This window comes from Gopherus evgoodei, chromosome 4 (assembly GCF_007399415.2).
Source record: "Gopherus evgoodei ecotype Sinaloan lineage chromosome 4, rGopEvg1_v1.p, whole genome shotgun sequence".
Classification (NCBI taxonomy): domain Eukaryota; kingdom Metazoa; phylum Chordata; order Testudines; family Testudinidae; genus Gopherus; species Gopherus evgoodei.
The window spans coordinates 148,648,892-148,674,095 of record NC_044325.1 but is presented as its reverse complement, the minus strand read 5'-3'; the positions used below and the strand labels follow the sequence as shown (position 1 = coordinate 148,674,095).

At 48.1% G+C, this 25,204-nt stretch overlaps 2 protein-coding genes across 3 annotated transcripts in view; both read right to left on the bottom strand.

The window, feature by feature from the left end:
* Positions 1-262: 262 nt before the first annotated feature.
* OLFML3 (olfactomedin like 3) lies at positions 263-5,437 on the bottom strand. The gene is made up of 3 exons (XM_030561772.1): positions 4,736-5,437; positions 3,844-4,129; positions 263-2,090 (listed from the first exon to the last, which is right to left on the bottom strand). Exons 1-3 carry the CDS (start codon positions 4,841-4,843, stop codon positions 1,306-1,308), a joined length of 1,179 nt encoding a protein of 392 aa, XP_030417632.1. The 5' UTR covers positions 4,844-5,437; the 3' UTR covers positions 263-1,305.
* Positions 5,438-11,217: 5,780 nt separating this feature from the next.
* Positions 11,218-25,204, bottom strand: part of HIPK1 (homeodomain interacting protein kinase 1) — a 34,310-nt gene continuing 20,323 nt past the window's right edge. The window contains exons 9-16 of one of the 2 annotated variants that reach the window (XM_030561771.1): positions 24,221-24,342; positions 22,217-22,351; positions 19,184-19,326; positions 18,714-18,896; positions 18,002-18,214; positions 17,414-17,652; positions 16,871-17,007; positions 11,218-15,918 (exon numbers count right to left, since the gene is read on the bottom strand). In XM_030561771.1, coding sequence (XP_030417631.1) covers positions 15,433-15,918; positions 16,871-17,007; positions 17,414-17,652; positions 18,002-18,214; positions 18,714-18,896; positions 19,184-19,326; positions 22,217-22,351; positions 24,221-24,342 — 1,658 coding nt within the window. In that variant the 3' untranslated portion in view covers positions 11,218-15,432. The remainder of the gene's footprint in view (positions 15,919-16,870; positions 17,008-17,413; positions 17,653-18,001; positions 18,215-18,713; positions 18,897-19,183; positions 19,327-22,216; positions 22,352-24,220; positions 24,343-25,204) is intronic. The other variant, XM_030561770.1, reaches the window with a different exon arrangement.

Here is a 25,204-nt window from a genome sequence, read left to right as displayed (position 1 = left end):
TCATTTTGTAACCTGCTCCACACCAGCAGCTACAGGGCCAGGCATGCTGCAGAAGGAATAAATTAACTCTCCATTTCTGGACCTGCTGTGCAGCCACACAAGGGACCCCCACTGCCAGCATGTGCTGACATGTCTGGGCCTTTGCTTCAGCCCGCCCTGTGTGTGAGCAATGATTAACTTTGCTAAAGATCAGTCATGGATAAAGACCAGGGCAGGAATCTCACAGATAGGTGGGGAGGGAAGAAACCAGGGCAAGACTAGGTGAGTGGAAAATCCTTTATTACACAAGATTTTCTTTGGCTGCCTGCATCCTGAGGAGCTGGGGTTTGTGCTCTGGCTCTAACAGCATTCCCCGCGCTGCTTTCCCACTCCAAAACCCTTCTCAGAGGTGGGGAATGTGTGGGTGGATTACTAGTGCAGTCAAAGTGCAGCGACAGCGTTTGTGGGAGACAAGCTAGTCCATACAAACGGGAGAAGAAAGCAGGTTGCCGTGTGTTTCAAGGGGGCACAACAGTATCTTAGCAGGAACTGAGCCACAGCATGTTCAGTGCAAAGTCTCTAGGCACGCCGAGGTGGAATTAGGTCTGCAGCCTGTAGCTGGATGAATTTATCTATAATCAAACAGGAGATGGCTGTTCACGCCAAGTGTGGAGCAGAGCATGGTGGGTACCGCTCTAGGTCACGCATCACTGATAGCTGTGAGAGAGCCAGAAAAACTTCAGCGTGATGTTCAGACTGCTGAACCCACCCTCAACAGAGAGAGAGAGGCCCTTCTGTGGAACAGCACCAGGAGTGCACCATGGCAGGCCAAGCGGGAGCTGCCTTCGCCCAGGGAGGCCCCACACACAGCTCCCTCTCTGAGGGCTCCAGCCAAGCCCACCTGCTGGTAACGGCTCCTTGAAGCTTTTTATTTTAAACCCTGTTAAATAACCCCAAACTTCCTGATGCTGTGAGTTGATGCCTAATGAAGTAACAGCTCCCTGCGTCCCTGGGGTTCATGCTGTCGGCCTGTGGCTGCCCCCTTACTGCCCAAGTGAGCAGGGAATCCCATGGCTGGTGCCACGGGGCCCTGCTGCAGTGAGCTGGAGAGTGTCAGTCAAGTGGCAGGGCTGGCTGGGGAGCTGCAGCACCGTTCACAGTCACGGAGAGATGGGAGCAGTGGTGGGCGTGTGGCCCTTCCATTAGCTCTGAGGAACTGACTCTGCCACCCTGAGGCAGGCTGGGCACTTGTGGACTGCACAGGCCAGGCACCGCTCAGCGTGAGACAGGGTGGCAGAGCGAGGTGCAGGGTTGGGTTGGTCCCTCTCAGATCTCCAGTTTCTTCTTCATCTCCATCCTGTAGATGATCTGGTAGCCATCGTCCCAGGCGTAGATCTGCCGCTCCTTGGGGTTGTACTTCATGCTGGAATGAGACCCATAGCGCTTGGGGAAGTACACCAAGGCGGCATCCTCGGGCGTCATGGCACCACTGACGTCAAAGACGCACTGCACGCGGGAGCGGCTGGGCAGCCTCGTGTTGTACACCACATAGAGTGCCCCGCAGATGACAAAGGCACTCTCAGCGTTCTCCCGTGGGCATGGCGTGTCCCACATCTGTTCTATGTCCAGGGAGATGGGGTCCAACTTGGCCAGGCAGATGTTCTTCTCGTTCTCCCTGGTGGCGTAGATGGCCCATAGCCCTTCCTCATCAGCTGCTATGTCGATGTAGTTGAAGGCAGAGAGGCCAAAGACAGGTACCTGCTCTTCGGCTGGGAACACGGAGCTATCCACGATGGTCTTATTGGCCAAGCTGAACTTGATGACCTGGAAGGTGCCCTGCTGCCGAATGTAGTAGAGATGCCCCCCATATACCAGGTGCCCAGTGCCTACCCAAGGGTAGGGCAGCTTGATGCGGGCTGCCTTCCGCGTGGCGGAAAACAGCGTAAACTCCCTCATCCTGGGGAACACATAGACGGTGTCATTTCTGGAGCCATCGAAGACATAGATCTTCTCCGAGCTTCCCATGGGGTCCTTGGTCCACAGCCCAGCACTGCTGCCAAATTTCTTCAGGATCTTCATGGCTTTCACCTGGGAGATGGTGTCACTGCAATCTGTGAGGGTGCAGAAGAGCCTGTGAGAACCAGCCCCCAGCAGCCAGCCAGGCCCCAATGCCTTCACACCCTCCCTGGGCACCTCAGCATAGGGGCTTGGGACTCTCCCCCCGAGCGGGAGAAGCTCCTGGGAGAAGGAAGAGAGGTCTTTAGCAGAGAATATTTAGGAAGGGCTTTACTTTTGAGTCCTTACGGCAGGACAATCTGATTCCTCCTCAGTGACATCACCTACAGATGCAGGGAGGTCAGCCCCTGACCTGAGCCCTGCAAATACAAGTTACTTTCCTCTTCCTAGCTTGCTGCCTCAGGGTTTGGTACTTTTTCCCAGCACTGTAGTATCTGGGTGCCTTCCACAGAAAATCCACAGCAGTTGTGCAGTGGCGTACCTGGAGCCCCTGGCTCCTTCCCTGCTTGGGGGTAGAACTCCGCTCAGGATGGGGGAGGGCTTGGGTTTAGAGGGTCTCAGGTGTGAAGGAGAAAGGTGTTTATCAAACAGGAAGGTTTTGTTGCATTTCCCAGACTCTGGATTTGCCTCTAGAAGTTGGTTTCCAAGCTCTCACATGCTGTCATGTCCCGCCCAGGCCATGAGAACCAAGGGTGGGAACTTGGCAGGTAGGGCCTTGTGTGTAATGTACTGAATCCCTCGAGCTGTCTACCTCAGGCAGATCTGCACCAAGCTGCTGGCTCCTGCTGGGTCCTGAGGGAGAGCAGCAACCTTACTATGCCCACAACCTCCAGAGTAAAACCTGCTGTTTTTTCCTGCCTTGTATTTGGAGCCTGTCTGGGGTCACCAAGCAGCAACAGCTGCTTCGTAGACCCCTAACCAGGCCAAACTGGCCGAAGTGCTCAGCCTGCCGGTCCCCCTGGGGCTGGCTTTGCCAGGAACTCAGCACCAGCCTGCCCCCAAGAGCTGCACTACCTGCAATCTCCAGGAAGCTCAAGCAAAGCACCCAAAACAGACCATTTTTGAAAAATGCACAGGCCTCTTTGTTTAAGAGGGAGCCTGAACCAAACTTCCCCATCCCTTTAGCCGCTCCAGTGCTGCCGGGAAGCAGGCACTGATTTGTTTGGGCAGCTGCATGTTTCTCCCTGGGGCTACTTTCCCTGCTCCAACAGGCACCTCAGTTCTGATTCTCAGGGAACTGATTGGACTCGTGGTACTGAATCTTTCAGTCCCTGCATGCAGCAGTGCAGGACTTTCTGGGGGCCAAGCAGCTCTGTGGTCCCTAGAGTGCTGCATGCCCAGGGATGGAGGGCAGAGGAAGACCATGGAGCAGGAGTGTGCCAGGAGATGGAGGGAGCTGCCGTAGAACTAGCAGCAGGACTGCAGGAGTCAGGGATTCAATGGAGAGCACAATGAGAGCATGCAGCAGGCGTTCAGTGACAGCTGAGCTCGGGGCCCCATTGGGCTAGGCAGTGTGGATCCTAGGAGACAGCTCCTGCCCCACATGCGGACAGTCTACAGGGGGTCTAGTGACCTCATTCTACGGACAGGGAGCTGAGGCACTGAGACATGATGTGACACACAGCAAAGCCCGACCTGCACACAGATCTCAGCCCAGGGCCTATCCACAGATCCCATGGGCTGACCGACCCATCCAGGGGAGAATTTTGCCTGGGCACGGGTGGGGCAGGACTGTACTCCAGCCAGTGGCTCTGTACCTACACAAACACTCCTCAGCATCTCCCTGTGGGAGTGTCTAGGCATCGCCCGAGGAGCATGTCGCTGGCTGGGGGAGACGCGTGCCCTCACCTGTCAGCTTATCATACTTCTCGTTCTTCCTCTTCTTGGCTGTGGAGACCTGGTTCTCCATCAGCTTCTCATCCACCTCCACACAGGACGGAACGGGGTTCTGCGTCTCTAGATAGTCCACCTCACGCTCCAGCCGGTCCACCCGCACTGCCGTGTTCTCCACCTCCGTGCGCAGCCTGTCCTGCTCCTTCTCCATGTTCTCCAGCATTGTGATCACCTGGCTCTTGAACTCACGCAGCTCGGTGGAGTAGCGGCTGCTCTGGTCATGCCACTGGGAAATCCTTTCCTGGGGGATGGGAGGGTGAGGTGCTGGGGCCCCTATTTCCTGGAGGGAGCTAGTGCAGAGTGTACAGGGGGCAGCTCTCTCTCTCCCCCTGGCCATCTGGACCTGTGACTAAGGCCATTCTCATGGGTCATGCAGTGACTGGCAGCACCATTCGCATGCCTGACGGTGTGTGCATGGCTTCGCGTTACCCCCAGCCCAGTCCACAATGCTCTGGAACAGCTTTCCCCATCCTGCTCTGAATAGCAGTGGCTGGAGGGCAGTTTGGAGACCCACTCTGGCCCCAGCTTTCCTGCACTCCCCTAGCTGGCCACCTGCACAGGCAGCTCCTGCTCCAACACTCATCTCAGCTGTTGGCACCATGCAGAACACGTCCTCCCGGCTCCTCTCTCCCACCCAGCTCCTCTGTACTCACAGCACTGCGGGATGGAGCCCCTTCACCCAGCCTCTCCCCGACAGCCAGCATTAGCTTTGCTTTAAGTGCTGGTAAAACAGCATCGACTGAGCAGAGAACCACGCTGGGAACGCGGCAGGTTGGGGAAAAGCCTGAGCCAGGCCTGGCACTGCTCCCCCACAGCCAGCAGGGGTGATGCAGAGACGTGCACTTACCTCCAAGGCAACAAATCTCCTCTCCATGTACTCCATGAACTGCTGCTGCTGAGCGCTGATGGCCCCTGCCAGGAGCAGGGCAAGGAGGAGGCTGAGTCTTGGGGCCATGGCTGGCCTGGGAAGGCAGCGCTGCTCTGCCTAGCAGGGTGGGCTCTGAGCTGGGCTCCAGCTCACGGCTTTGGAATGTTTGGACAGTTCCTGGGGGCGGAACGCTGCCTCATTCGCTGGCCTTTATTAAATCCAGATGCCTCAGAAGAGGGGCTGCTTGGTGCCAAAGGAAAACAGCTCCAAGCGCCTTAATCCCTTCATGGTCTGGGAGCCAGGGATAGAAACAGCTGCAGCAAAAGACTACACCACAGTCCCACTTGGCTCTCCCAAGCATTGATGCTGCCTGGCTTCTCAGGAGGGTGGCAGGCAGGCTCCAGAGGGCTAAGCACAAGTTACTGTCACTGCTCAGTTTATGCAACGTGCAAGTTAGCTGCTGATTTTAGCTCTTCCCATCGCCCCATGGCTACGCTGGGACAGGGCTCAGTCTGTCTAGGCATGGCACATGCATGCACCACACCTGTGTGCCTTAGGATGGAGCACAATCCTTACCACAGAGCCTTGCTGGAGAGTCTTGGCTGAGTGACTCACTCCTTTGTGCCTGATTTTCCTGGGGATATGCTACACATGCCTCAGCTCCAGTCTCGCAGCGCGGGGGCATGAGTGGCGGAACATTGCTGTACCGGACTAACGGCTCCTGGAAGGCGGGTTGTGGTGCAAGTGATCTGTGGGTTGGTTGCACCAAGAGGCTGAACAGAGATCAGACCCCCATCGGGCTGAGTGCTGCACATAGACAGTTCCTGCCCCAGAGAACTTAGTCTGGATAGACAAAGGGTGGGAGGGGAAACCAAGGCGCACAGCGGCGACGTGACTTGGCCAAGGTTGTAGAGCAGGTCAGCGGCAGAGCTAGGCACAGGGTCAGGTCCTGACAGCCAGGCACTTTGCTGTAAGCTGGGGCCCAGGTTCAATGTGAAACTGTGACCTAGCAGTGACTCCAGCCCCCCCGCTCCCGGCCCCTCAGCACAGCTAGAGGGTCCACCACAGCCAGCGGGGGATGGAACGCCCGCATAGTCTTTGCAGGAGTGGGTGGGATGTTTCCTTTCAGAGGTTAACCTCTGTCACTGGAATTCCCGGCCCCCGCACTTCAAGGGAAGTTAAACAAAACCAAGTGTGTCAGTGGCAGGCAGGGGGCTGTGCGGAAACTACTCCAAAGGAAACAGAGCCAGGCCTGCTGAGAAGCTGCTTACAGGGAAAAGCTGGCTTGTTACTGAACAGCCCTTGGTACCAGAGTGTCAGCTTCATAGGGAGGATGGCCACAAGGCGCCACAGCCAGCGACCCATCTCTGCAAAACCCCGGCCTGAGCCTGGCACCAGCACACAGAATGGTGGCCCGAGGGGAAGACTAAGAGTGTCTGATGTAGAGCCAAGCCTCAGCACTAGGATGGGGCGTGATGGTTCTCCAAGGCTCAGGGCTCTGACGGGGCGTGATGGTTCTCCAAGGCTCAGGGCTCCGATGGGGCGTGATGGTTACCCAAGGCTCAGCGCTCTGACGGGGCGTGATGGTTACCGTCACAGCCAGGGGCTATTGACAGTAATTAGGACATTGGCTGAGGGAGGAAGAGTGGGGCTGCGGTAGGGTGACCAGATGACAGGGAGAAAACACTGGGACACATAGGGGAGGAAGGCATGTCCGCCAGCGAAGCAAAAAAAAATAATTAAAAAAAGCCGAGTGTTGCCGACAGAGCAGCAATAAATAAATAAAAAAGGCAAGTGCTGCTGGTGGAATGAAATATCAGGACAAATTGCATCCTGACCAAAGATCGGTTGGGACACGGGACAAAGACCTAAATATGGGGATGGTCCCAATTTTATCGGAACGTCTGGTCACCCTAGTAGGGTGTGATTCACAGAGAAACATAGAGCTTAGGGCATAGAATATCAGGGTTGGAAGGGACCTCAGGAGGTCATCTAGTCCAACCCCCTGCTCAAAGCAGGACTGATTCCCAACTAAATCATCCCAGCCAGGGCTTTGTCAAGCCTGATCTTAAAAACCTCTAAGGAAGGAGATTCCACCACCTCCCTAGGTAACCCATTCCAGTGCTTCTCCACCCTCCTAGTGAAAAAGTTTTTCCTAATATCCAACCTAAACATCCCCCACTGCAACTTGAGACCATTACTCCTTGTTCTGTCATCTGCAACCACTGAGAACAGTCTAGATCCATCCTCTTTGGAACCCCCTTTCAGGTAGTTGAAAGCAGCTATCAAATTCCCTCGGCTGCAAGGTGCCCCTGGTTGATTAAACTATGTGCAGTCATGCTGCTGGGCCCCATGCAGCCTGCGACAGAGAGCAAGTGGATGCCCAGCCCCAAGCAGAGCCACACACCTGTCCTGGCCCCATCGCACTGCAGGACAGGAGGAGCTAAGCTCCTCTGGTGCAGAACCTTGGCCTTTAGCCGTTCTGTTGGAGTCAAAGTCGGGCTGACCACCCTGCTTCCCTGCTCTGCCAACTGCACCAGCCTGTGGCACCCCACTTGGCCTGCTGCTCATGCTGTTGCTGAATTGATCACTGCCCTCTCCAGCCAAACCGCACTGAACCCACATCTGCCCCACCGCCCGCGGGAGCTGAGGCACCAAGCAATTGTTTGGTTTGGTGGCCAAAGAGGATAAAAAATGGTTAATTTCAAACCAGCCTTGACGTTTCTTCTCATTGAAATGAAAAACGAAACCCAGTTATCGGGGACCCACAAACTGGGCTCAGGGCCGTTTCCACACTGGGCTCAGGGCAGGGGTTGGGGGTTTTTAGCTTAAACTAATTCCTGAATTTGACCCCAAGTAATACATAGTTTCAGTGCTCCCAATAGTGCATTTTTGGGGTGAATTTATGGTTCACCAAAAGGATTTTACTCAGCTCTGCTGCCCCCAGCAACTCTGCCAACGACCAATGCCTGGACAGAGGGACAAACGGGCAACCTGGCTTCTCCCCCACTTGTCTGCTTCTTACCATCCCTGCCCTGAAGACCTTAAGGTCCGTGCTGTCTACATGTGGACACCAGGAGTGCTGCTGTAATGGAAAGTGCTGTCTTCCCCCCTGGAGTGTGAGCCCATGACCAGGCAGGGGTGGGATGGAAAAATCACACTTGAGACAGGCCCTGGGAGCACTCACTCCATTGCTGAGATCTGGGCTGTACTAGGATTGGCCTGGGTGACAGAAGTGGCCCTGTGGTGTTGCACAACCACTCTGGTGTCCTTTGCATCCATTAGTTTGTTTTAGTCCCTAGCAAAAATCCTGTATGAGTGGGGAGGGGGATGTTATAATATGGCTTGTGACATAAAACTGCCTCCGGTTAACAGACCCCAGTGCAGTAGCAAGCTCAGCTTGTGCAGAACATCCATGTTTTCCCAGGGCTCTGCTTCTATTTACATAGCACGGGAATTAGACCTGGGTCTCATCTGTGTCAACAATACAGCCTCATTTTCTGCAGCTTTGGCCCTGAGCTTGCTCTTTATCCAAAGGTTTATTGCACCATCTAGTGTCTCTACTGAGAGCCTCACCCAAGTCACACATCAGACTCCAGCATGTGTAGAGGCCTACAGTCAGCTATATTTTGAAACGTCCAGGGCAAGACATTTGCAGCAAGAGAGTGCCTGAATCTAGGATTTGCTCTCTCCATTCTTTGGGCTGGATTCTGAGTCCAGTGCCTCACTCCTGTGCAATGTGGGTGTGCAACAAGCCGACTGGGTATTTTACAGCCAAATGCCACTCACTTAGGACTGTGTAAACGATGGCACAAGGTGCAGGGCAGTGGGGACTGAGATGTTTGAATCGTTGAACACACCGCAGGGTTCAACTCTTCACGTGTTTCTCTGCAGGGAAGTCAGTGCAGGGAGGATATAGGGGCTCTCCCAAAGCGAGAGCCTAGCTAGTCACTAAGGAGCTGGCTACTGTTTTAATTTTTGTACCCACACTCCGTGCATTCATGAATACACACAAATCACCTTTCATTACCTAGTAAATTATCTTCAAGAGCTCCAGGAGGATGGGTAAGGTTCCAGAGGACTGGAGAAGGGCAAACATAGCACTATCTTTAAAAAGGAGAACAAAGACAACCAGGGAATTATAGCCCAGACAGCCTAAACTTCGATACCCAGAAAGTTACTGGAACAAATGATTAAACAATTGGTTTGTCGGGACCTGGAGGATAATGGGGTTTATAAGGCACAGTCAGCAGGGATTTGACAAGAACAAACCAACCCAATTTCCTGCTTTGACAGGGTTCCTGGCCTAGTGGATGGGGGGGAAAGCAGATGTGATAGGCATTTCTGATAGGCAAACTAAGGAAATGTGATCTAGATGAAATGTCTATAAGATGGGTGCACAACTGTTTGAAAGGCCAGAGTAGTTATCAGTGGGACAGCATAGCTAGCGGGGTCCGGCAGGGGTCAGTCCTGGGTCTACCACTCTTCAATATTTTCATTTTGACATGAATGATGGAATGGAGAGAGTGCTTATAAAATTTGCAGATGACACCAAGACAAGAGGGGTTACAAGCACTCTGGAGGCCAGGATTAGAAGTAAAAATGACCCTGACAAATCAGAGAATTGGTCTGACTTCAGTAAAGACAAGTGCAAAGTACTTCACTTAGGAAGGAAAACTCAAATGAATAACTACAAAATGGGGAATAACTGGCTAGGTGGTAGTACTGCTGAAACAGCTCTGGGAGTTAAAGCAGTCGCAAATTAAATACGAGTCAACAAGGTGATGCAGTTGCGAAAAAGGCTAATATTCTGGGGTGTATTAAAAGAAGTGTCACGTGTAAGACATGGGAGTTAATTGTCCAGCTCCACTCATTCTAGTGGGGCCTCAGCTGGAGGACTGGGTGCCATGCTTTAAGAAAGATGTGGACAAATCGGAGAGAGTCCAGAGGAGAGCAACAAAAGTGATAAAGTTTAAGAAATCTGACCTATGAGGAAAGGCTAAAAACCTGGGCAAGGAAGATTTAGGTTAAATATTGTGAAACACTTCTAACCGCAAGAGTGGTTAAGCACAGGAATAAGTTCCCAAGGGAGCTTGTAAAATCACTGTCATTCAAGGTGTTTAAGAACAGGTTGGACAAACATTAGGTTCACTTGGTCCTACCACAGTGCAGGAGCTGTGATGACCACTCAAGGGCCCTTCCAGACTGACATTTTGACGATTCTAACTGAAAATATTCCTCATGGCAAACACAGTAAGAAAATGTAACCGCCTGTGAATGATGGACAGACAGGTCAGTGAGAGACCATGTGAGGCACTTATAAAACACGCAACCTGCCCAGAACTGTCATCACTGCAGTCAGGCTGAAAATTACATGGTAAAATTTGGACTAACATGAGAGCGTACACTTTGCACCTCTGATCCAGGTGCTAGGAACAGCCAGAGGACTTGGGGATGAGGAGGGGGGGTATGATTCAGTTTCATAATTGCCACTGTTCTATTGAGCAATTTGGAAAAAGCTGTTCCTTTAAAAGCTTTTGCAGTAGCAGAATGTCCCCAAAATACTCACCTTGGAAGCCCAATAATCAAAGCAGAGTCTTGCCATGTGCTCTCTGCTGATTTATTCCTCAATCTCTCCTCTTTTGCTGCATCATGCAGGCAGCTGTTTGGGGAGCACCCAGCTGTTTACATCAAGAGGTCCTGATTTTAGTCCCCAGATGACCTGCCAGGGCCTTTGTTACACAGACTTACTAAAGAATCCTCTGCCTCTTCTGGGTTAAAGGAAAGGCTGTCCCAGTGACTTCAGCTTATTGCGGGCCCAGTTCCTACACCGCCAAAAGCAGCACCATTGACTTCAGTGAGGTTGCAGGATATCAGGTTAATCACTGGTGTGTTCCAATGCAGCAGCAACCAGAATGTCACAGCTCACGGAAATGCCAGTTTCTCCCTTCTCATGCGGCTGTTCACTCAGAGTGCTAGATTCTTCAGACGTGCCGAGTGCCTGCAGCTGGAAGTGCAGCTGCTCAGAAAATCTCAAAATCAAGCCCAAGGTGCCTCCATGCCAAGGGAGCCCAAAGCCTTTACACAATTACATACGTAGCATGACTAGGATGCAACCAGCCAGCCACTCAACTTGCTCCTAGCATCCTGCACGGCTGTAAAAATTTTGGGCAAGGATACCAGAGCACCTCCCAACTGTTACACAACACCCTGGGCTTGGACCCATACCATCAGCTCAGAGCTAGCAAGAGCTCGGTTTTTAACATCTAATCCTGTAACCAGTTTGGGAGCGGCCCCAGCTATGCTTATTATCGAGGGTATTTTGCTGCTCACTGTTGGGCATGTAGAACACAGAACTGAGCAATGAGCCTTGCTTGGTCAGATAGTTAGAGGGTCCACCTGTCTGAAAAGGGGCAAGGCTCTGCATTTGTCCTAGATAGTCTCAGAAACGGCCAAGTGAATAGAGAACAGAAAATTAACCCTTTTATTGATGCATTGCAATTGTTCTACATTTTTACCGTATTATGTAGAAAATACTTAAAATACAAGCTACTTTGTAAAACCAAAGACAAACACTGAATCCAAAGATAAACTGTGTTTTCACAATGGACCCTTTCCCCATATAGTTAGTATTAAATTTTTAAATATCTATATTTCTTTTGTTAAAATGATTTTTACATACCCCCTAAGTACATCGGCAATACAAACAGAGATCAGTAAATGTCAGAAACTACCTGTATCTAGCGGTTTTAAAAAGGAAGAGCACAACCATAAAAGAAAGTTAAATTTCACACAGTAACTAGCATATCAAATACATTTAATAAAGTAGGAATTCCATTGCAATATCAAGGATTCAAGCAGAAATACTAACATTACATATAATGTACTGCTACATGTAGTGAGATAGATATATTTCAAGCTGAATCTGAAATCACACATTATAATAAAGTTTAGCAACGAACAAACAACCATGTAGACATGCGGCACCATTCATAAATTTAAATTAAAGAGAAAGCAGGGCTGTGCCAATCCTGTCATTTAGAAGCAATTTAGTTCTGTGTACTTAAAAAAAAAAAAAATTGCTGAATCAGAGGTAAATTACTGCATCAGTCAACTAGGTGCTAAGCAGAAAAGCTCTGAAGTTGCTTCTGCAGTAGGGTATCACAGCTGTGAATGCAAGTCAGCAAACAGGAACAACTCTAATTAAACACAGTTTGTGAATCACAAGAATGAATCTAGATGAGACGAGTTATCTATAATTCAAAAGGTGAATCCCAAATTCCGGCTAATTGCTCATAGTTAAAGAAAGGACAAATGTATATTCATAAATAGCATGTCTGGTTACACACTATGCAAACCAGCTGTGACAGTGAGGCCACTCAGTCATTAATGCTTCACTGGGGCCGCATGGGCTGGAGTGCACTGGGAGAAAGGCTGTACCTCCTCAGAATTGAATCTTTAGCATACACGTGACAGAGCAACACACACTGTGGGCCACATGTTGATGTTACACCACCGTAAATCTAGTGATGAGAGCAGAGTCTAGCCTTGTGGGGTTTTTAAATGGTGTGTATCACAGTTTAAGCTGGATGTACCCTAGGTGTTAGTATGTGACATCTCATTTATGCAGGTTCCATCTCATCCTCCTTTTTCCAGTGCTGAGGGATGTTTGAATCAGTGGAAGAGATGAGAATGTTCTTAGTAGATAAATTTGGCAGTTGTTTTTTTTTTTAAACTATTTAAGAGGCGCTGTTTTTTTTAGTTTCTTTTTAAACAAAGGCTTGTCTCCAGTTGATTAGTTCATTTTGTTGGCGGCCTTGGTTATTATTTTCTTCTTAAGAACTTCCCAAGAAACACTTTACTGAACTCTTTGTGAAATTGAGTGAAAAGTTTTCATGTAATGCAGATGTTGGCATTTGTTTGCCTTGTGAAGGAAAGGCACAACTCTGTATCCAAGAGGTATCTGTCTCGAGGGGAAGTACTGAACACAAGCCACAATGTGGACAAAATAAGGAAGTGCTTGGCACTAAGTGAGAAACATTTGGATAATGTTACAGCAACACAGAGCATTGGCACCACCAGTGACAGGAAGTGTTGGGATTGCTCAGTTATCCCCACATTTTGAGGAGTGCTGTGACAGAAAATACCCTAGACGATGACTTCTGGTTAGTGATGTTGCTAATCGCGCCTATCCAGTTCCAAAGTCCTTACTATGAAAGAGACACCAAACCTCTTACCGCTGATCAATTTCAGACCAGCCTAGACCTTCCTATCCCAGTAATTCAGAACTGAATTTCTGCCCCTCAGGACATCGTCATGTTGTGCACCAGTCATAGAACTAGCCTGTTTTCAACTTGGATGGAACTGGGGGTTCAAGGCTGCAAAAATCTCTTATTGCTGCAGCAATACCACTGCTCAAGCCAGTTCATTATCCATTTGGCCAAGATGCTTATCTCTGTACTGAAGGTCACGAAATAATTCCTAGTTCGACAGACCCAAGGAAACAGTGTAGTTTCAAAACCACACGGGTTACCCCAATGGAGTATTCCTCATAACACTAGTGCTACAGCTAACAAACCTTCCCAACAGTTCCACATTAGCCGGTGAAATATAATTTTTTTTAATGGGATTGTTATGTTATGTGCTTTATAGCAGGCTCTCTTTGGTATCAACATTCTGTCACCAAGCTAGCAATATTTTACAAGAAACGTCTGCTAGTAACACAGGGGACGGTAACATCACACTCTAATCTAATAAAGTGATTGCACATACTTAATCACTTCTGCAATATCAGACTAAATATTCCAATGCATTCCCAGCACTACCCTATTTGAAATGCACCGACAGACATCTAACAGTATATGTGCCATTTCAAGGAAAGCTTAAGAAAACATTGCTTCACTCCAAACAAAAATGTAGCCTTTTATGTTAGCATAAAAACTGAGAACAATGCATCTATGCAACATCCTGCTATTCTTGCTATGATAAGCTTAGTGAATTGCTTCAATTCAATGGGGGCTTGCTGGTCCCTCATAAGGCAAGCTCACTGTAAACTCTATTCACACTACATCATTTAAGGCACTACAATAAGGGGACACATCAAACAATTCTTCATCACACATACCTGTGCAAAACAAATCAGAAGGTATCCTTTTCTCTCATGAGGCTCTACGTTCTCTCTCTCTCAGTGCTACAGTGATGAGCGCTAATGATTGCATTAATTCACATACATTCTGACGTATCATTTTGGTTTAAATACAAAGGATACATCAATTTCATCCCCAGGAACGTTTAAGATTTAGACAAACACTAGGTACAGAGTTCAAGTATAATCACTACACATTTTGATTACAAAGACAGAACATTTGGGGTTAGCAGGAAGTTTTGCTTGTTATATTTTTTCTCTAATCAATATGTACATATTTCATTTCATGTAAAATATTAAAACACCACCATTACAAAACTTCTAAAATAGTTTTAAATTCAGTAATAAACTTTAAAATCTGGATTTTTTTTTCCTTCCCTCCTCCCCCCCTCAATTCCTACATGCACTTACTGTATGCAAGTCTTAATAAGAGCGCTTTAAAGCTGGCTGCTAGCATACCCAGGAGGAGAGGCTCACCAGAATATAAAAAGCTGTACATGTCATTATTTCACTGCATTTCAGATTGTTCAGCTCCCTCCTAAATGAGTCATGCAAGGAAAAAGATAAAAGAAAAGAAAAGAAACAAAAGCCCTGTGCTTCTGAGAGAGGAATCCAGCTCCATTATAGGGCCAGTGTCTAATACTCCAAAGAAACCAAACTCAAAAGAGCAATGCAGCACTATCAATTCTCAGCTGAAGAATGCAGCGTTTTGGCAAAGCCGTCGTGTTATGTTATATAGTGAGATCTTGCGTATAAATGAAAAACTTAATTTAATAGCTTCTGCAATGATAAAAACCCAGCTGCGTTATGCATATTCAGACTTTATAAGACAATAAAATGAAGATTTCATGGTTTAAATGGACTTTTGAATATTAGGTTGCTAGTACAAGATAGCTGCCTCTATCATACCCTTAAACAAAGCAGGAAAGTAAACAGAAAATGTTGACAGTGACAAATAGAGATGTAATTGCTTTTGCAGAAACAGTAATCTTCTAGTGAGAAAATGAATTATAGAAAAACTTGAAAATATTAAACTGAAGTTTGAAATCTGCTCTAGCAACTTACTGAGATAAATGTGCATTATATTTTTAGTGGCAATTCGGATTTGTGCAAGCTGCTAAAATATAATATGCTAATCTGTTTAAATTATAAGAGTTAAAAAAAATCAGCATTTGTCTTTAAAGACATTGATTTTCCTTTTCTCCTCCGATTACCATAATATCAGAATAACTTTAAATAAATTGGACTGTGACCTTTTTAAAAGCATCTATAAAAATTAAGTAAAAGTTTAAAATCTTAATCAATGGCCCTTGTACTGGTACCAATGGATGCTGCCAAGTTAGTCGCTGAATTCCCCAAGCAGAGACATAGTCATACGTGGTAAATCCAGACTTAGAGGAGATGATGAGAGTACAGTCAACACCAGGTAAAGGTTCACCTGAACACCTCCTTGAATTCTCCAGGCCTGTAGCAGAGCCCCAGAGTGGGCTAGTCACAATTACTGCAAACCCTACCAAGGGCAGCCCCTGAACTACAAGTATGAGTACTGGTTGATCTTCGTTGGGCTCAGCGGGTATCCAGCGTATATAGCAGATCCTCGGGAAGCACCAATATAGGACTGAGTAGCAAACTGATGTTGGTACTGGGCAGGCGGGACATTTGCAGAAGTCAGCAAGCTGGGCCCGACACTCACTGGTACCTGGTGGACAAGAGTGCTAGGGTGGGCAGCATACGTGGCGTGCCTGGAAGAGCCCTGAGGGGAGAAGAGATGAGCGAGAGAATTTGTGGAGCCCAGGGTTGTAGCAGTGCTCGGAGCATAGGTGTACATGTGGGGCTGGCTGGGAAGATGCGTGCTCGCTGTAGCTGCTGCCAGGTGGGGATGAGCTGGGCTGCCGTGCTGGAACGTGTAGGGAGCCTGAGAAATAGCTGATGGAAGGGGAGCCACATATGCTTGCTGCCTGCGTGGAGCCGGATTTCCGCTTCTCTCCTGTGAGGCCAACACTGGTGTCGGCTGGTTCTACAAAGGAGAAAAATCAGTGAAGTGAGTGGGCACCCCCCATGTGACGCCTGTCAGTGGGGGAGGAAAACCAGCCATGGGCAGGCCCTGCACTGGGGACGTTCAAGCACTCATGGTACAGGGCTCTTCAGAAAGCACCAGGAGACTGGCAGCCTGAGGAAGGGCAGTTCTCACTGACTACGGAGATAAGTCAGACTGTTACCGGGGGTAGAGGTGGAACCGCAGCCTTTCTGGTGCCATAGCTAAGGCTCCCGTCTGGCCGCGCTTGGGCAGGCACTGAGCACACCGCAGGGAGGCTGCTCTACTTCTGGATCTGGCAGGCAGGGCTGGTTGCACAGCAGTCACCGTTGGTGCAGCTGACAAAGGAGGAGTGGAGGCTATGTGTACATGGAGTCCGAGAAGCCTGGCTGGAGGCGCCTGGCACTGCTCTGTTGCGATCAGACGATCTGAGCTTGAGTCAAACATGAGAGCCAGGGGCACCAGCTGTAGCGAGGCCAGGCTCAGGACCCGGAAGGGAATGCGCATATAGCTCATGAGAGCCATCTCTGGGTTGGTACCTGGCGAGATCTTCGGGGGGTGGGTGGGAGGCGCAGAGAAGTCCTCCCTCTAGAGGCTAAGCCAGTCCACCTAGTACCTCCTTCCCCAGCATGGCAAGGGTAGGATCTGTGCACTGCTTGGCCCCCTTCCCTGACACACCAACTGCCAGGAGACATCCCCACAGGAGAGAGCGCAAGTTTTATGTCATACTGAACTGTGAAGGACTGAACCAGAACCAGCTACTTAATGCCAACAACGAGGAAGCAGCTACGGCGCCTTCTGTCACTGATAACCAGCCCTTTTCCCCTCCCCATAACACAGGGTCCAGTCTGACAGTGTCCTGTTTGGTATTAATAAGCCTCAGGGACATTCAGAAGCCAGCAGAAGACAAAGCAAGAGCCACAGCCTTGCTTACCTGGCTAAGGTTGAGTGGCTGCACGCCACCAGTCACCATGCGAGGTGGCCGGTACCCGGTTGGTGTTATACAGCATCCTGATGACTGCCCACTCACCGATGCCACTGGTTTGGTCTTGCTGACGCTACTCAGAATGCCTGAAAAACACGAGCGGGTTAGTCCATTCTTCTCCAACTCATTCTGCGACCTCACCAGCTTGCGTACCTTCAACAATGCAGGGGCCCTTCCCTTGCAGGACCATTTCTCTAGTTTCAGTGTCATGCTTGGATGAATCAATAACATGCCGGCATTTCCCAGAGATCTGAGTAACATGCTGCAATCGGCTACCGGGGGAACTGCTGCCAATAACTCAATGGAAATCCTTTTATACTCAGCGAATCTTAACAGACCCAGATTTCTAGAATCTGAGGGCAGCAGCTACAAGCCAGCACAGAACACTAGCTGCCTACAACTTAGTCCTGGCGATTCTGACAAAGGAGACAGTGCTGTCAGAGCTACGGATACAGGCTGGCAGGTCCTGTCTTTGTCAGAGTGGGCACCTACCTGAGGCCTGTGTGGCGATGATGCAGTCAGTCAGTTGTGTTTTCAGAGGTGGGACGATGATGGTGCGGGAGCTGGAGCTGTCGGCCGCTCCCCTGACAGGCAGCTCCAGCACCCCCCCAGCACTCCTGACAGCAGAGAGCTGATCGCTGGTGTAGGGGCTATTGAGGGAGGAGTCTGAGTCTGGGGAATCATTCACGGTAACGTAGCTGATGACATTGGATCTCTGCTTCATGCCCAAGCTAGGGGAGAAAACACACCATACTCACTTACCTGGAGTGCCCACAGGGTGCACCCTTGGCCCTGCCATGGCTCTCTCCCCTTATCCAGAACTTTATGGTAATTCAAGTTAGTGGACAAGCCAAATTGCACAGAGGTTTGATGGGATGTTCTGTGCCTCACATCAGAGATTTCGCTGCACAGATTTCTTAGCCCAGCCTGACAAACCGCTCTGCATGTGTTTTTCTTTTCTATCCTGGTGCTCTTCTCCTCCCATTAGCATCCTCTTGGGGTCAAGGCTGGACGTGGAAGTGTGCAGGCTGTGCCTAGCTCAGGGTGAAATGCTATTAGCTCTAAAGCCAGACTCTCTACCTTGTGGGCTTGTATTTGTTGTCCTCCTCTTCGTCAGTATCGCTGCGGATGGTGATGACGCTGACGGGTGGGCTAGGCGTGTCTGGGATTACGATGGGCTGGTGCTGCTCCTGCACTGCAGTGAGAGCGTTGGAGGAGGAGGCAGCACGAAGGGGGCTGCTCCCAATCAATGAGTAGACCTGGGAAGGCACGGCCTCCAGTGCAGCGGTGGGCCTGCAGGAAGCAACAGGGCAAGACAAGGAGGTTGTTCAGTGGCCAAACCATGCTGCCCACCTAGAGAGAGACAGACTGTGCCAGAGCTCTCCATGGCCTGGGGCCAGCAGGAAAAGAAAAGCCCCAGAGCTGATGGAGCTTTTCCTGGCTCTCCTGACCTGATGGGTGTTGAGTTCTAAGTCCCAGTGCGCAGTGCACAGGATTAGAGGGGTGGAATTCCCCTTAGTGCAGGAGGATCTCCTCTGGTCCTCCCTTGTTCAGAGTCCAGACTGTACTACATAATACCTTGAGGCCCTGACAAGGGCAGGGCCCCATTCTGCTTGCAATGCACACACCTGGGGACAGTCCCTGCCCTCCCATTGCCATGAAGATTGCCTGAGGAAGGAGTTCAGCATTCAGTCCTTAGCTGGCAGCTCACTAAAAATAGTTACAGACAGGGCCCCTATGGATCTGCACATCTACCCCCAGTGTCGAAGGGTAAGCAGGGAGGGCTCCTTACTTGGCTGTGCTCTGTGCTGGCTGTTTGTTCTTCTTTGCTGCGAGGCCGCTGCTCTGAGGCTGCCTGACAACGTGAGCAACTCCAACATTCAGAGGCTGCGCAGCAGCTAGAGCCACGTGGTTGGTCAGTAAGGAGGGCTGCTGCATGATGGTGCTGTACTGGCTTCCATGGGAATGTGCGTTCCTACAGGGGAGAGACACCCAAACGCTGACTGGGCTGCAGGCACTGTGGGAGTGCACAGTGCAGACAGGAATGTGGGGAGCAGCGCTCTCAGGCAGGTCTGTGGGTTTGCACTGGGCTCACATGCCCACTGGATGTAGGCTGCACATTTCAATAGTCCTAGTCCTGACAACGGTGGCACTGGCATAGGTGACATAGAAGCTGTTAATGACAGAAACACTTACCTGCTACAAATTATGCCATCATGTCATTGGGCTCAGGAGCACTTCTGCGTTAGCACAGACCCTTACCTCCAGTCAGCTAACTGCTGGTTGCTTCCAATCGTCTCTGGAATCACAGCTGTGGGCTGAACAGAATTGTGCAGTGCGACCCCTGGAAGCTGCTGCCAGGTGGAAGGTAGCAGGATCTGTTGGGTCCCTCCAGGCCAGGCCTGCTGCAGAACAACAAAACAGAAAGAGGGACTCGCTAAGCTTCAGCTTCCAAGAGTAGCGAGAAAGACTCTTCCAAACAATAGAATCAGCTGTGCAGATTGTTAACTTGCAGAGATAAAGGTATGTGATTGCACTTCCTCCCATGGCCTCACTACAGGAAGAGAACAAGAAAACGAGAGAAACAAACTTCCTCAGCCAGTTTGTCCACCTTTTCTATCACAAATGTCACCTGGGGAAGCGCATGGTGTTTAGACTATACTGCAGAAAGAGTGCCAGGAAGCGGGTAGACAACATCCACCGGAATACTAGGGGCCATTTCTGCTGAGCACCTAAGAGGCCATTACTAGAGAACAAGTGCATCTGAGATGGTTCTTAGGACAATAAAATGAAAGAATCTTCAATGAAGTAGTTCAATTTGGAAGCCATTTAGCCCATTCAGCAGCTGTTTCACAAACACGTTGTTTATAGTGCTCAAACTGAGGGGAAGCAAAGGCAACAGAAACCTCTCTGCTCCTCCCCAATCTCTTCTCCAGCAGTGGAGAGAGAAAGTGGGGTAATGGCAGAAATGCCAGTCTCCCCTGATTCAAGCACTATTACCGAAGGGTCTAGGCCACATTTTCTATATGTTTTCATAGTTTACAAAAAAACTGAGGAACTGGAGCAAAACGCAGGTTTCAGTAGTCTAGATAAGTGGATTCCAACATCGGCTTTTTCCAAATGAGTTTATCTTGCTCACATGACCCAGAAATAAAAATCTAGTTACAAATATTGACTTTTTACCACTTGGATTTAGTTGCCAAAGGGGAAAAAAAAAACAGTCAATATATTAAAAAAATTTAAAAAAGCATCTCTTGCTGTGCTTGTCACATGTGAGATGCTTAAACTCCACCCACTTTCAGGTCATAGGGATACTGGCTTTTCAGTCTAAATTGGTAATATGCTTCTGCAGTACAATAGTTCTACGATGTAGAACACACATGGTTCTATTTCTTGCAGTTTAAACTGCAAAACCACAAACACATGCTGTTTTAAACAAAATATTTCTGCAAGTAACAGATCCACTTATTACAAATACTGGCTCCAAACAAGAAGCCTTCAAGCAGAGAACTCCTAACACCTCTGCCAACATAAGCAGAATAATAAAAAAGAGAAATATGTTAAAAGTCACACCATGCGTCTTTCCAAAAGCCAACACCTGCACAAGACAAGCAGAGAGTTTAATACAGAGCGAAATCTAACTTCCCAACGGGAGGCAGAAACCAGGCCTTCCAAGCGACGAACTGTTTTGACAGAGGAAGGACAAAAATAGGCAAAGCTTAGCAAATGGCTAATGCAAACGTAAGTTAAGAAGCAAAGGGAGAAGTGTTGGAAGCACTAAAGGTGAGCAGTTTGGGCCAAAGACTCCAGGAAAGCAAATGGAAATATCAAATTATCTGGAGAGAATTAGAACCCAGGCTCTCAGTTTGAAGACAGATGGCTCTGGTCTCCTCCTGAGGTACAGGGGAGTGAAGCGCCCAAGTCCACTGCACACGGAGAGAAGAGCAGATCTAATTGGCCTGTTAGCTCAGAAACCTAAATGCACTTTGAAAGAGTCACTAATTACTTAATAGTGCCCGTGCTCTGCTACATCCACTCCTGCCACTTTCAATGGCAACCCTTCAGCAAGCAGAATTGGAGAAGAGGTGGAAGAGAGATAAGATCCTTTGGGTCCTTTCTGTGCACACCACTGTGATCCACCAGAACCCACTTGCCTGCCTTTCCATCCTCAAAAACGGAGAGCATTTAATGCTGTGGCTAGTAGCAGACACTCGACTAGCCAAGCTTAAGTCACTAGTCAGAGTAAGGCCAGAGCTCCAGCTTGAGCAAATTTCACCCCAAAACGAGTCTCCAGCTTGGGCAAAAAAATGCTAAGAAGTTATTGCTTTAAAGCCACAAAAAGACAAAATGGTTTATGTAAGAAATGGAGTGTGCTTTGAAAGACATGTGAGGACAGAAGGACTTAAAGTGCATTGTAATGTTTCCATACGCTTCACTGATCTGATTCTGGGGTTTTAAAATGACTGGCTTGTGACATCTGCCGGATCAATTCTGATGCAGATACCAGACAAATTCAGAGGGCAACAATTTTGAAAGCACAGATTTTAACACCAGGTGCACCTCCTCCCATAGCCCCTCTTAGTTGGACATTGAGCTTAATCAGAACTAGCCTGAGAAACTGCTGCCATGTAAAAAGCTAGAGCTCACCTTTAATTTCAGCCACAAAATGTAATAAGAACAAAAAGCATCTGTGGTGAGCAACATCTTTCTTTGGGTGATGCAAGCTGCCAGTGATTGGTTATAGATAATGAAAGGTCAAAGAATTATTGTCAATATTCAATGAAGGTTAAGATTTCTTGGTTGCTAAAGGAATCAATTAAAAAGTACTTGCTATTATTAGAGGTTTTCACCTGAGCTTAAGCACTTGAAACAGTTCTACATGCAAAGAAGCTTTAAAACAAAAAATGCGGCTAACTTGCCAACTGGTTCAAATTCTGGCCATCCAGGTACCTGTAGCAGAGTCAACCTAAAGGCCGTTTCCTTTGTTTTCAACAATGACAAGGTAAAGATAGGACAGTAAGCAAAAGACAAATAGGATTATGGCTCTTCTGAGTTTAGGAGAAGAGCTTTACAATACTAGACTAGTAAAGAGCAACAGTCAATGGATTTGGATTCTTTAGAGCCACACTAAACATCAGAGTCAGACAGTGCATCAGCAATGTTGGGGAGGAAAACAACAAGACATTAAGATGTAGCAAGAACACAGCCACAAGATGGCACATGCTTCCATGCCCTCGGCAAGTCTAAGTTAAAACAAAAACTCCGTTAGTGAACACAATCAAGGGAGGCAATTACCAGTACTGCAGCCGTCTGTTCTACTAGCGCTGGCCGGCCGGCTGCGCAGTTCAGAGTAAAGGGCACCGCATACTGCGGCGTGATGGTGGCTACTTGAGGATGAAGAGTTGCTACCATTAGTGGTGTACAGCTTCCCTGAAACGTAGATTAGGCAGTGAGTGAAACACACGTCCTGAGGCAGGTTAATTGGGTTCAGCAATAGGGCCAAAAAGGCTCTCAACCTAGTGGTACTAACAACTCTTCAATGTCTCTGAGCAGTCAAACGTATGTATTCAAACCACTACTCCCTCTGCCCCTCCAGGTGGGCTAATATGACCAACTGGCAAACATTCCCGAGGGGGGCGCGAGGGACACAGGAACCAGCTTCACAAAACTGGTTCAAACTTTATACTACCTTATTCTGGGTGGATCCTAGATGTGTGTATTCCAGGCCATCTCTTGTATATACTGTATTGGGCCATAGTGATACATGCTGCACTGCTGATGTAATACATCATATATAATCATACACAGGCTATTTCGTGTACAGTATTCTCGGGAAAGGATAAACTAAGGAACTTTAATAATCTTAGTCACCAGGTCTTTAGATTACTAGAAATTAACATTAATCAATCATGGAGAGATTGCTGAGAAACAAACCTAATCCATAAAATCATTTTGTTTGTTTTGTTTTTTTTTAACTGCAGTTTGGTACTTTATCATGAAGACCAGCAAAATGGTCTGCTCCATGATTGCTTCCTTTAAGATTATTCAGTTCATTGAATACTGTGATCTGTGCAACTATACTAAACCAAATGCATGCATCATCAAATGCTACCTCAATTATTTGAACTGAACAAATAAATTACAACTTATCACCTAAAATTGCTCCTGTATGACTAAACCAGTCACTGTGATATACTTCCCTCAAATTTCTTGGCCATTACAATTAAGAGTATGCACATTATTTCCCTGTGTAACTGTCAGCAGAAACTGTGAAACTATGCAAACTAGTAAAATTATAGTATTATCCATAAAGATGATGGATTCTTCGGTGTATAAAAATGTCCTACAATAAATGTGCTTATTACTGTGTACCCATTGTATATTTAAATAAAACACTGCTTTGTTGGAAATAGTTTTGTTTTTATGGCAGAAGACAAATAAGAGTTTAAAGTTTTTGTAAAATAACAGACTATATTTTTCAAATTTCAGTGGTAATCATTACTTCTGGTAACACATTTGGAAATAAATACAATCAGTGAAACACATCCACGCACGTCACGGATGCAATTATGCAAAAAAAGAGGATGCAAAAGTAATTTAATTGAATTAAAGATGGGAATATACAACATCAATAATTCAACTCTTTACTTTTGTTTTCTGGGATCTCATTTTTCACATGGTAAATAATGCATAGAAAGCAATTAATTTCCTATGGAATTTGCTGTCTGGCTTTTAAGCAGATAGCCTGCCTTATGTAGGAAGGTACCTGTGTCCAGACAAGAACCAAATGTTTTGAACAGCAGTCCCATCCAGAAGAAGACGGGAGTCTCAAGAGACTCAATATTTACCCCATTATGGAAGGCCAAACCCCACAGCCAGTGATCATAAAGAAATACAAACTACTCTCCTGGTTTTGCAATTATCCTCTGCCTGCAGATTGGTAGGGCACGTCAATATTCTATGCAAATATCAGATTTTAAAGGACTTAGGGACTCCACTAACAATCCCTCCTGGCAGGCACTTGGCACAGGAGAATTGTGAGGTGTCAAAGTAACAAATAAGGTTCAGACATACAATATCCCAGCAGAACTGGGCAGACTTGAGTTTGATATGAACCTATATATCACTGGGATCCAGGTCCCCAACTCCTCATCCATTCTGAAATTTCTGTAAACAACAAAGAAGCCCCCCCCACACGTATGCACACCCCCAACAAGACATGGCTGCCATTCCAACGGGAGAGAACAAAGCTGGACTGTGCTTTGCACTAGGTGGAATTCCATTTACCCCCGTTCTTACCTGTGTGAGAACTCCTGACTGGATCTGCAGCGGCTGTGCTGCTGGTGCTTGTGGTACAATCGGAACGGCATTCTCCATACGTACTGGGAACCCAGAATGCTTTGCAGTGGCCTGAAGTCCGGCTGTTCGGAAAAGGAAGAAGCCATGGTTAAACCGATTTCTTTATTATTCAAATGTTTTTTCAGACTCTACTTCCTGCCAACCAAAGCAGGATGAACAGGAGCCACAGTCACAGCCTCAACCATCAGGGAACGAAGGGCCCCTTCCTGCAGGGGCACAGAAATGGTGCACCCCACATCAGACAGAGCAGCTCCCTTTGTCCAACAGCAACCTGCTTCCCACTGCGAAAGACAAGCTTGATGCATTCATACCCACACATGGCCACTTGCGCCTTCTGAAAGGCTTTGCTGGGAATTAGTGCTGGTAACAGTGCTGCACTTTCTGTCTTGGCTTTTGCAGCACGGACACCTGTTCAGTGAGAACTGGTCTGAGACTATTGCTACCTATTTAATTAAGATCACTGAACAGCCATGAGATGGTAACGCTTTCAGACTCTGCTGGCCAGGCGGAACTTGCAGCCAAACAACACCCAGTTTAAGCATGCCATACTTCAATGGAAACAAACAAGAATAGTTTCTGGAGTTCTGAAGTCTTTATGTACTGTACTTAAACACCACCTCCAGCCAGCCATTAAAAGATTATAAATCACTCCCAACGTATAGAAAACACTACCGGAAACACTTTCTAAACAATTAAAGTCACAACTAAGCCAAACCATACATCTACTAGTGTCTGCAAGGTGCTGCCCCCTCCAGGAGAAGAGAAATTCTTTACTGGGGTACATGGGAAAATGATCTGGTGCCACTGGGTCATGATGCCCTTCCCTTCACGTTCCCTTCTATTGCCTTTTTACAGTAACTGAAATCCTTGTGTGCATGAAAACACCTTGTCCACACTGAGTTATGTTCCCTGTCTGCTCTTTGA

Bases quoted from the DNA above. Each gene is read 5' to 3' on its own strand.
- OLFML3 (XM_030561772.1), bottom strand. From the start codon at position 4,843: ATGGCCCCAAGACTCAGCCTCCTCCTTGCCCTGCTCCTGGCAGGGGCC. The intron at 4,130-4,735 runs GTAAGTGCACGT...CCCATCCCCCAG, and splicing joins GGAGATTTGTTGCCTTGGAG to GAAAGGATTTCCCAGTGGCA. The intron at 2,091-3,843 runs GTGAGGGCACGC...GCACCCTCACAG, and splicing joins GAAGTATGATAAGCTGACAG to ATTGCAGTGACACCATCTCC.